Source organism: Dendropsophus ebraccatus, chromosome 9 (genome assembly GCF_027789765.1).
Source record: "Dendropsophus ebraccatus isolate aDenEbr1 chromosome 9, aDenEbr1.pat, whole genome shotgun sequence".
Lineage (NCBI taxonomy): Eukaryota > Metazoa > Chordata > Amphibia > Anura > Hylidae > Dendropsophus > Dendropsophus ebraccatus.
In genome coordinates this window covers 59,025,586-59,037,991 of record NC_091462.1, presented here as the reverse complement: position 1 = coordinate 59,037,991, position 12,406 = coordinate 59,025,586, and the positions used below count along the sequence as shown (strand labels likewise).

The 12,406-nt window shown below is 39.9% G+C and overlaps 1 protein-coding gene across 1 annotated transcript; it reads left to right on the top strand.

The window, feature by feature from the left end:
- Positions 1-782: 782 nt before the first annotated feature.
- Positions 783-7,334, top strand: LOC138802113 (gamma-crystallin D-like). The gene is made up of 3 exons (XM_069985263.1): positions 783-843; positions 5,060-5,302; positions 7,058-7,334. The coding sequence occupies exons 1-3, from the start codon at positions 835-837 to the stop codon at positions 7,331-7,333; spliced, it is 528 nt and encodes a 175-aa protein (XP_069841364.1). The 5' UTR covers positions 783-834; the 3' UTR covers position 7,334.
- The last annotated feature ends 5,072 nt before the right edge of the window (positions 7,335-12,406 follow it).

Here is a 12,406-nt window from a genome sequence, read left to right as displayed (position 1 = left end):
TACTGAAATGCTGCATGATGTGGAGTCTAAAAATTAATGAAAAAATAAAGATTGGAGCTGAAAACTAAGTGCAACTATATTAACAAAGCAGCATGGACTTTAAAGGTGGCCAGCTGATAAGCCGACTGCCGAGTTAACAAACTGCTTATACTGTAAACTCGCTCTTCTCTAGTGGCCATGTTTTTCTAACCCAGGGTAACCCCTTTAATGTCTTGTGCCAGATACCCCAATGTACCTTCAGAGGTCTTGTAGAGTCAAGGTCTGGTAGCTCAGAGCTGTTTTGGCAGCGCTAACAGGACCTTCACAATATCAGGTAGGTGGTTTTAATGCTATAGCTGTTCAGAGCATGCCCTTTGTATCATTTTTAGTGTTTTATGATAAATCTTTATAGACTGTTCAAAATTTTTGTGTGCCATTTGATATTGTTAGAAGGATGATGAGAACATGTTTCTTTAATGACCTACAAAACCTTATTATTAAACATTTGCTGCTTTCTAACTTGCACTTTATCATTGTCAGCCTGTATCAGATGTGATTGCCTGCCTCAGCAGAGAATGTGCTGACACGCTTTCATTCTACTGGGCAGATTCAAAGACTTCAATAATAGAAAAGCAAAGTCAGCAAATAACACATCTTAAATACAGTGATTAAAGAAATGATGTAAATGAGAACAAAGCCTGTCTACAGCCGTTAATCTGTGGCCCCAAATAAAACATTCACTATTTAAAAACAATGTTATATGCAGAGTGTGGAGTTTATAAATGGGCTAGGTAAAGGGTGCAAAATCATTCTGCCAGCGGAATCTGCAGTGTCCATCGTTCTGTTGGTTTCAGGATGGGGAAGGTAATCCTCCACATTATCTATTACTCATAGCATTTTATTGTACATATGGATCTTTTTTAATATTAAAAAAATATAGTTAAGAATAAATGTAAAGTAGTGTTTGTAGTTTCTTTCATTCAAGTTATTATTCAGTGTTAATGTAGTAAGATTAGTGTATATACAATAACTTTATACGGTCCAATAGTAATTGTTGTATTTAGTACAGTAGAACTGCCTGCACACTGTATTCATATTCTAAAAATGCTTTATACTTTGTCTCCGTAGCCCTATATACTGTATATAATCTATACATAAATCCTCACCAAAATACACAATGAAATCTGTATTTCACTACAAATTTTTGTGCAGATTTTAGGCCCGTTCCTCAGTATAACTTTCCGGCAATTTGTGAAATTAGCTTTACAAATTTGTTTTAGTGTGGGCTCTATGCCAAAAATCAATAAAAATAAGAGCACAACATGTATAAATCCAAACAGGATATAGGACAAGGACTTTCAAATACCTAATAAATATAAAATGAAAAACAATGTAACTTTGCATTGTCTTAATTTGAATAGTTATAATCTTTTCTATTTTCCCTCTACTTCTGACTAACATTTCACAGAAAGCACTGATTTCAGATGGACCAGTCAACTCTTTAGACTGGGGCTACACAGCGATTCCCAGTCACACAACCTGGATGCAAAATGATTGTTGCACGACCCTTTCACAACTTACAACCTGCCACAACCACAACTGTGCAGTCACAACAGTGAAGGGGTCACGCAATAGGCAGTGCAACAGCAGCTGCAAGCCATGCCTGCCTATCATTCCTATCACGATGTCCTCCAACACCTAATTTATCATGGTTCATGTCTGGAAACAGGCAAAAACCATGTCAGAAATCTACACCTGCTCCAGAGCAGGTGTCGATTTCTGTGCAAGCCCTGCAACAGGTGCAGGTGTATGCCTCTTAGTAAATCTGGCAGGGTAAATGGGGGCGGGGCTTAATTTAATACCAGCGTACGAATACACAATCTTAAAGGAGGACTCTAGGCAGGACATTTTTTTCCACTCTGCCAGTAGAGGGGGTGGGTGAAAGCAATAATACTCTACAGCCACTGAATGGATGAGTGGGCTTATCACGTCCCTGGCCCCTTCTCACCACCAGGAAGCAACCAGGAACTGGGGACCAGATCTTCAGACTGTAGGCATCAGCACTGAAGTCGGGAGGTAGGTGGAGAGTTCTCCTTTAATAAATCTCCCCCTTAATGTGTGAAAAGGCCTCCCAGTTTTCCCTAACAGTTGGGGGTAAAAAATTTGGACGTGTTGTATTTCAACTGATATCTTTTTGGCATAACAGCCACAAATCCAATGTATCTTGAGAGACTTAGATACTCCAGTCTTGACCAGTCACAAGTATGTCAGACATGGTCTATTGAAGTCTATGGCTTTTCTGCAGGTATGCTGCAGTACACATAAGAATACCTTTGTGACAGTGTCTGGTATATACCCATGGTATAAAGCCAAAACATGATGTAAATGGGGCCTTAAAGGGGTTATCCAATGCTACAAAAACAAGGGGTTATCTAGCGGGGGGGGGGGGGGGGGGGGGGGGGGGGGGGGGGGTCTTTTAAATCAACTGGTTCCAGAAAATTATATAGATTTGTAGTTTACTTCTGTTTAAAAATCTCAAGTCTTACAGTACATATCAGTTGCTGTATGTCCTGCAGGAAGTGGTGTATTCTTTTCAGTCTGACACATTGCTCTCTGCTGCCACCTCTATCCAAGACAGGATCTGTCCAGATTAGTAGCAAATCCCCATAGAAGACCTCTACTGCTCTGGGAAGTTCCTGTCTCGGCCAGAGATGTCAGCAGAGAGCACTGTGTCAGACTAAAAAAAAAAAAACATTTCCTGCAGGACATACAGCAGCTGATAAGTATAGGAAGACTTGAGATGTTTGCACAGAAGTAAATTACAAATCTATAGAACTTTCTGAAACCAGTTGATTTGAAAGAAAAAGATTTTTGCTGGATAACCGCTTTAAAGTTAGATTCACACTATGTAAAAAATTACACCCGTCTTTCATACCAACGGCCGTCATCATGCAAATAGCGTTCATTACTTTAAAAATAACTCACTTGATTTGCTCAATGATGGCCATTTTTATGAAAGACGGACATCATTTTTACATAGTGTGAACCTAGCCTAACAGCTTTAAATTCAACTGATATATTTTTAGATTTGTGTAATTGCTAAAAGACATGAGTCCCCAAGGCATAGACTTAAAGGGGTTCTAACAATATTTAGGGTTTTTTTACGTTTAAGGCCATGTTCATACATGGCAAATCAGCGGCCGTTCTGTGACATAGCCGTGTCACAGAACGGCCCACTGTCTGAGATATTTAACCCGGCTGGTACTGCAGTACTTACCAGCACTTCTTTTTAATTGGAATACGCTCTCAAATTACCCATAGCAGACACAGTCTGCACAGTCTATTTCGTGCGGCCTCTGTTGAATGATTGAATGAATTCAATGTGTATACACTGAGGCCGGGATTCTATTAGGCTTAATGTGATTGGCCACAGTGATCAAACAATGGCCGTTGTTACAAACTTGCAACAACGTCATTGTTTAATCAAAAGAAAGTTCCAGGTAAAACTATTAGATCAAAATAACATAGAGTATGTACAGAATCAGGGGCAAACTTTTTACCATCGCCCGACCCATCACTGCTTCTCTGATTCTTTGGGGTAAATTAATTAAACTGCTCCCCAGACGTACACCATAGAAAAGGGGCAGATTCACCCCCTTTCTTTGGGGTACACCAGCTGTATCCTCTGTTCACCTGATGGGCAGGAAGAAGGAGGCGTGTCATAAATCATGGCACAAATCTACACCTGCTTCTGAGCAGGTTTAGATCTGTTGCATAATGCCTGCACCATGAGCAGGCCTGGCAGATTTACTAAGAAGTGCACGCCTACTAGTAAATCAGTCCAGGAAACTAGTGGTGGGGCTTTACATAAGACTGGCACACTCAAACTTTAGTCTTTATAAATGTTCCCCTTTCTGTTCAGACTGTTGAGAAGTGAACAAGTGGGATTTGATTGACAGATGGAAATAGATGCAAACTGCTGCACTCTCCCGCCCCCCTGTCTGTATCTTAGGATCAGATCTCAGCAGTGAGACAATCAGTGCAATCGCCGTGTGCCCCTGCCCCGATGCATGTTTCAGAGTCAACCCCTTGACAAAACAGGAGCGCATGATGATCCAGGGCTCACTGGTATACTGTATATCCCTTTTTTGAGACGTAATCCATTTTTCTGTGTATTTTTTCACATAATCATGGTCATTGTATACTTGGGATTTAAATTTAAATAAATTCTATACAATATTATACAATTATTTAATTAAATATTAAAGCTTAGCATTAATAGCAGCTGCTGCGGAACATGTTTAAAAGCAAAACCGCCAATCACCTGATTGCTGAAATAAGCTAAAGTGTAAGATGAGGGGACAATATTTATGTGTGGTGGGGATGCTTCTGATTAATAATGTATTAATACCATCAGCTGCAGAACATCTTTGGACATGGACTTTATGTAGAATTATACAGCAGAAGGACAGCAAAAGGGGAATGGATAGATGAAAGACATCTTCTAGTACAGAGATCATGTGTTGGATGATCATAGCATTAAAGGGGTTATCCAGCGCTACAAAAACATGGCCACTTTTCCCCCTACTGTTGTCTCCAGTTCAGGTGCAGTTTGCAGTTAAGTTCCATTTACTTCAATGGAACTGAGTTTCAGAACCCCACCCAAACTGGAGACAACAGTAGGGGGAAAGTGGCCATGTTTTTGTAGTGCTGGATAAACCCTTTAAAATCAGAACCCAGTATAAATGTCAGAAACTCTTTGGAAGCAAACCTGTGAATCATCGGATAAATACTACTGATGTGCAAAATGGGGCAAAATATAGGGGAAACTTATTCCAAGTACAATGGGGTAGGGGGTCTAACAACTAAGATCAGAGCTCAGCATACACAGCAGCTGCTGCATACACAGACACACACTCCACTGACACAGACATACACACACTGTGTAACTATGTAATTTTCTAACACAATAACCAAGCCATAGTAACCATCCATAATGTGCTTCAGTACATATTTGTGTGTGTCTTCTCAAATGAATATGGCATAAAGTTATTATTTTCATGCTTTTCTCTTACTTTAGATTGTTTTCTTTGAAGACAGAGACTTCCAGGGTCGCTCCTACGAGTGCAGTTCAGATTCCTCTGATTTACATACCCATGTAGACCCATGCAGCTCCATCCGGGTAGACAATGGCTGCTGGATGATCTATGAGTGTCCCAACTATATGGGATATCAATATTACTTGAAGAAGGGAGAATACCCTGATTATCAGAGGTGGATGGGTATCAACAACTGTGTCAGGTCATGTCGTATGATTGTGCCAGTAAGTATTATTTCTATATAGCCGTAAAAAATTAAATAAGAATATAGTAAATGTTCTATGAAGAAAGCAATCACGTCTTTTAAATACTATAACAGCCCCTTAAAGGGGTTATCCAATATTAGGGGTTTTCTTCCAAATATAGCACCACTGTCCTTAGTTTGTGTGTGGTATTGCAGCTTAGCTCCATTTAATTAAATAAAGTCGAATTGCAATACCAAACACAACTCAAAGACAGGTGTGGCACTGTTTTGGACAAATCAGCTATGGCTTTCTAATCCTTGATAACCCCTTTATGTTTGGCTATTGAAAGTTTTTAAAGTGAGGCTAAAATTATTAGGCTCACAAAGTGCTTACATTTATTTACAAGGGCCCCATTAAAATGGTGTCCATGAAAGCTAATTTTAGGGATAGGATCAGCAGGATTGGAATTGTTTGAATGCATCCTGTCAATGAAGCTAATGTATCAAAATACTACATGCTCAGACATTCTCACTGAGATCTTGGGAGTACTTTACACCTAGACACCCACATGAACCCTTTTTTTTGTGCTAGTAATTGTACTTTGCAATGACAGACTTAAAGTGACACTGTCACCCCCTATTTGCATTTTGACTGCTCTCCACAGGTGTAAAGGGTAATTGTTACAGCTATTGTTACTTATTTTATATCACACCTCATGGTGCTTGTTCTGGTAAAAAGTCATTTTTATCACCTGTGGATTGGTATATGTGGGCGGGGCCTCGCAGCCTTTGTGCCACATCGCCCACATGTACCAATCCACTGGTGATAAAAACGACTTTTTACCAAGAACAAGCACCATGAGGTGTAATATAAAATAAGTAATGAAAGCTGTAACATTTACTCTTTACACCTGTGGAGAGCAGTCAAAATGCAAAAAGGGGTTGACAGTGTCACTTTAATATTTGCGTAAAGTATGCTGTGAAACCAGAAATAAATTATTTGTGTGGTGATATTGAAATTGATATTGAATTGATATTCACCCTAGGGTAAAACTGATATGTCACTCTGCAAACAGTATTTACCTCGGCAACTACCCATTCATCTGCACACTACTCTTATAGGCTTATTCACCTGATACTTCGAAGGATTAAGTACGCTCACCTGGGCTCACTCTGGTGGTGCTCTGTTCGGCATGCTTTAGAAGATTGTATATGTTCAGCAAGAACAGAAATGCCGCGGCACTCATCCAATTCAGAGGATCCTGGGCCACAGCACTAATATGAATAATGTTAATATTGTTAATATGAATAATATGAAACTCATTAGCACCAATGTAAAATCTGCAAAAGAACCCCCTACTAATATTTGGCATTTATAAGAGTTGCTGCCTCAGATCCCAGGGATAGGAAGCATCTGCTATATCTACATACCCTATTGATATGCCCATCCTCTTTGGATTCAGATCTATTTTACCCTGTAGAATACTTTGTAGAATACTTATAACATTGTATATAATATTTCTGTAGGTCTCACATGTCATTGAAATTAGTGGTCATATAATTCTACATGTTCACATACATAAATTTTATAATAATAAAATTGTCAAAGTCATAGGCTAGTCAAGGATAAGCCATGATATAGGAAACCAACAACAATGATAAGCCTGAACTACATATCCTATGTTTGTATGTCTGAGTTATACACAGTTTATTCCTGGGGTCGGCAGTATAATAAAGGATATCTGTTATATGTGAATTATACAATGACAGTCATATATGTTTTGGTCTTTTAAAGCACCCAGGGTCCCAGCAGATAAAGATCTATGAGAAAGAAGACTTTAAGGGTCAAATGATGGAATTATCCGGTGACTGCCCAAATGTTCATGAAAAGTTCAAGTACAACAATATCCATTCTTGCAGTGTCATTCAGGGAAACTGGATTTTTTATGAGGAACCCGATTACAAAGGAAAGCAATACCTCCTGAGGCCCGGAGAGTACAGGAGGTTCAGTGACTGGGGGGCTTTGAATGGCAGGGTCGGTTCTTTCAGGCCCATCCTGGATAACTACTAATGCCACCATTTTTTAAATAAATCTAAAATTGTAACCGCAAGGTGTATTTATGACTGGAGTGAATAATTTTTTGAGGGCTTATCAAGAAGTAGAAAACATAGCCGCTTTCATCCAGAAACAGCACCGCTCTTTTGTGTTATTCCAGCTCAGTTCTGTTTAAGTAAATGGAGCCAAGTTGTAATACCTCACACAACCTGAGGACAGATGTGGCACTGTTTTTAGAAGAAGGCAGCTATGCCATTTAAATTCTGGATAACTTCTTTAAGTTCAGCATGGAGTTTACATGAAAACTGATGGTCAAGTCTTTATTTTCCCATGCTATAACTCAGTATGGGGATTGCAAGGTCAGTTTAGGAGGTGGTCAAGGTTCTAACCATCTATAAATCTGTGGGCAATCTATAAAAATGACCTTTGCTATGTAATGAAAAAAAAAAAAAACACCTGTAATTACCCTGAAGCTCTGCCACTTATTGTGACAGAAAATGGAGGTAAAAAGGCCACGCCTTTATTGTAATCTATAGAAGTGTTATTTATCATAGTTATCATTCATTTTGGTTTTCCATTTTTTCCATGAAACATTTAAACTTTCCATAATTGTGGACTTCACCGTCCAGAAAAAAAAAAAAAAAAATGTTGCCATTTATATATAAAAAAAATAATAATAATATATAACACACATTACAAAGTTATACAACTTTGTAATGTATATTATGTCTGTGAATCGCCCCGTTCCCCGTGTCCCACCACCCCCACCCGTGTACCTGGAAGTGTGGTGCATTATACATTACCTGATCCGTGTCGAGGGCCGTCCGCCATCTTGTGCCAAACGTCATCTTCGGACGGACGGCCAAGTCGCTGCCGCCCGTCCCCCCTCCGCCGCGTCACAACTGTGCTCAGCCGCGATTGGCTGAGCACAGTTATGCTCAGCCATTTGCGGCTGAGCATCGGATGACGCTGCAGAGGGCGGCCGTCATTCGGAGCTGTTCGCCGGCCACCTGAAGAAGACGTCACTCGCTGAAGATCGGAGACTGGTGTCGGCACGTGACAGGTGAGTATAGCGCACCACACTTCCGGGTACATGGGTGGGGGTGGTGGGACACGGGGAAGGGGGCAATTCACAGACATAACATACATTACAAATTTGTATAACTTTGTAATGTGTGTTAGTCTGTGAATAATTCTTTACCGCCGCACTACCCCTTTAAGACTTGGAAATGGGGAAAAAATGCATCAATTTCAGAGAAAATTACATTAGGTGACCACAACTCATAACAAAGCATCAGTATTACACAAATGCTCATTCATATTTATATGTACAAAAATATTTATATCTGCAAAAAGTAATCACAATCGATAATGCTGAATTTCTTGTGTAACACTTTTAGAAGCTTTTAAATATCTGCTATATATCCTTGAATTTGGGAATAACTCGACATTCTTTATTTTCACCACTAGGTGGTGATAATGCACCACAACTCATGCCTCACATCACATCAAACTCCCATTAAACTCTCCTAGAAAATAATCTTGTTCATAGCAGATAATCCTAATTCATGCTATAGTTTTTAAATGAAAAATAAATCCAGTAGGCCTTCAGAATGAAATGTGATTACAGACATTTTCTTGTCCAGAATTATCTTCGCTGGCATTGAATTGAGAGGCCAAATTGTTCAGGTTCAGCAACGTTCTCCGAACCTGAAGGTTCGGAATTACACTCCCCGCGGCTGCAGAGGTTGGATTAAGCCTTTTCTGGTGGCTCATCCCCAATTCTTCAAAAGAAAACCTGGAATCACAATCATCCATTTTTTATAATAGCCATAATTTTGCAACCAAATAACATTCATTATACTTCTCTTTTCTGCTATGTGTGATTCCAACATAATTGAATTCTCATAGGGAACTGTAATGGTGCGTTTACACGAAACGATACTTGGCCCGATCGTACGATTAACAATGTAGGAGTAACGATTTTTTTTTCATAACGATCAGCGTGTATACGGTACGATATATCGTACGGAAAATCCGTTTTGCGATCGTTTTGCAAACGCTTAAGCCTATCTCACACATTGGTTAAATCGGCGAACGACTGTTCACAAAGAACGATTTGCAAATTTTTTGCGAACGGCGAACGACGATTTGATAACATGTTGAAAGATCAAAATGAGCGATGTATCATTCGTCGTTTGATCGTTCGCTGCGTTTACACATACGATTATCGTTCAAATTCGATCGTTATCGCACGATAATCGTTACGTGTAAATGCACCATTAGGCTCCAAGATAGATTTAAGAGTCTCAGAAGGCTCAGCAGAGATGGGCCACGACCAAACAACCCCTTTTTATGGACGTTTGAAAGCAGTTTATTTGGATGGCCATCGTTTTGGAGCCATATTACAGCTGTTGTTATTTGGCTGCAAAAGTGACAAGCATTAAAAAAAATACCCCTTAAATGGTCAAAAAAAATTACTGTGCGGTCGTAGCTATAACATTTAGGCTATGATCCTAAAACCGGAAGATGACGACATCTTTCTCAACAGCCATTATTTTAGAGCTAAAAGACAGTGGTTTGGTAATAATTATATATAGACAAAAACAAAGAAAGCACTATAATCCAGCACACCTTATGATACAAAATATATACTTTTATTATTGCACAGAAAAAATACAATTAAAACAATTAAAAACAAACACATAGCGACACAACAATAAAGTGTGCTAATATATTTGTCCTTACAGCTGAGCCCAGCTGTCTACATCCCTAATAAGGGGGGAAAAAATTTTTTGTATAATACCAGGTGAGTGAGGGAATGTTTAAATTAACTGCGTAGTGCATACTTTCAAAGTTGACAGCTTCATCCGATTACTTACTGCAGCCCATCCCTGGTGTCTAGTGGGATGAATCGCCCCCCCCCCCCCCCCGGGACGTTGTCCCGGAGGAGCGATCCACACATCCGGCTCGGCACTCGATTGCTTCTGGCTGCAGCAGCCGGAAGCAATCCAGTGCCTATCTCATTGATCTATGCTGTATAACTGCATTAGAGATAAGCGAACCTCGAGCATGCTCGAGTCCATCCGAACCCGATCGTTCGGCATTTGATTAGCGGTGGCTGCTAAAGTTGGATAAAGCCCTACGGCTATGTGGAAAACATGTATATAGTCATTGGCTGTATCCATTATCCATGTTTTCCAGAAAACCATAGAGCTTTATCCAACTTCAGCAGCCACCGCTAATCAAATGCCGAATGATCGGGTTCGGATGGACTCGAGCATGCTCGAGGTTCGCTCATCTCTATACAGCATAGATCTCAATGAAAGATCAGTGCGTTTATACTAGAAGTCCCCCAGGGGGGCTTCTAGAATAAGTGTAAAAGTAAAAAAAAAAAAGTGTCCTTATTAATAAAAAAAAAAAAACCTTCCTGATAAAAGTTTGAATCACCCCCCTTTCCCCATGTTATAAATAAAAATAAATAAAAAAAATAAATCGCCCGAACTATTAATTTATCACATTCCTGATCTCGCATGGTAAATGGCGTAAGCGCAAAAAAATCCCAAAGTGCAAAATTGTGCATTTTTGGTCGTATCAAATCCAGAAAAAGTGTAATAAAAAGCGATCAAAAAGTCGTGTATGTGCAATCAAGGTACCGATAGAAAGTAAAGATCATGGCTCAAAAAATGACTCCTCACACAGCCCTATAGACCAAAGGATAAAAGAGTTATAGTATTCTCCCATTCTACCTGCAGAGGAATGGAGAGAGGTAAGAGCTTGTTCACACTTGTGTTGCTTGGCGTCCACTTTTTCCGCCGATGGCGCCTGCGGGGTTCGGGGGGACCCTTTAGGGTCTGGTCCTATGACAATGGGGTTGCAGGGCCATTCTGTGGCCCCCTTTCTCTGCTTGCGCACATTTTGCGGGGACTGTGGTCGCTGACCAGCACAGTGATGTTTTTTAGTTAGGGACTCATGTGTATCAGAAGACATACACGTGGTACATGAGGTAATATGGTTTGGCCAAATTATATACTAACTTCTGATGTTGGTTTTAAATGTAGCTGAATAAGCTTTCGTGTCAGCCATATGTGCGATGTGCAGCCATTTCTGTCTTTTTGGTTTGTGCATATTTTATGTATTCTGTCCCTTTTTTCATTGTGGCTAGCACTCGTGCTTTGTAAGACCCATGTGATCCAAATTAGCAGGAAGCACCTGTGTACATAAGGGGAGGATCTCCTAGTATTCTCCCATTCTACCTGCAGAGGAATGGAGAGAGGTAAGAACTTGTTCACACTTGTGTTGCTTGGCGTCCACTTTTTCCGCCGGTGGCGCCTGCGGGGTTCGGGGGGGCCCTTTAGGGTCTGGTCCTATGACAATGGGGTTGCAGGGCCATTCTGTGGCCCCCTTTCTCTGCTTGTGCACGTCTTGCGGGGATTGTGGTCGCTGACCGGCACAGTGATGTTTTTTAGTTAGGGACTCATGTGTATCAGAAGACCTGCACGTGGTACATGAGGCAATATGGTTTGGCCAAATTATATACTAACTTCTGATGTTGGTTTTAAATGTAGCTGAATAAGCTTTCGTGTCAGCCATGGGTGCGATGTGCAGCCATTTCTGTCTTTTTGGCTTGTGCATATAAAAGAGTTATAAGCCTGGGAATAGATCAATTTTAAAGAACATATATTTGTTAACAATGGTTTGAATTTTTTACAAGCCATCACATAATAGTTATACATGTTACATATCGTTGTAATCGTAACAACTTGAGGAACATATATAACAAGACAGTTTTACCTCAGGGGGAGCGGCATAAAAACAAAAAACCCTCCAAATAAAAGAAATGCGTTTGATTTTTTTTAAATTTGCAGTGTAGTTTATGAAAAAATTCAGCCTGTCTTTGCAAAGTACAATTAGTGGCGCAAAAAATAAGGGCTCATGTGGGTTTCTAGGGGAACAAATGCAAGTGCTATGGCCTTTTAAGCACAAGGAGAGAAAAACAAAAACGCAAAAATTAAAATTGGCCCGATCCTTTAAGGGTTAAAGGAATATTTTAAATTAAATTAAAACTGTCATGTCACCATAATAGGG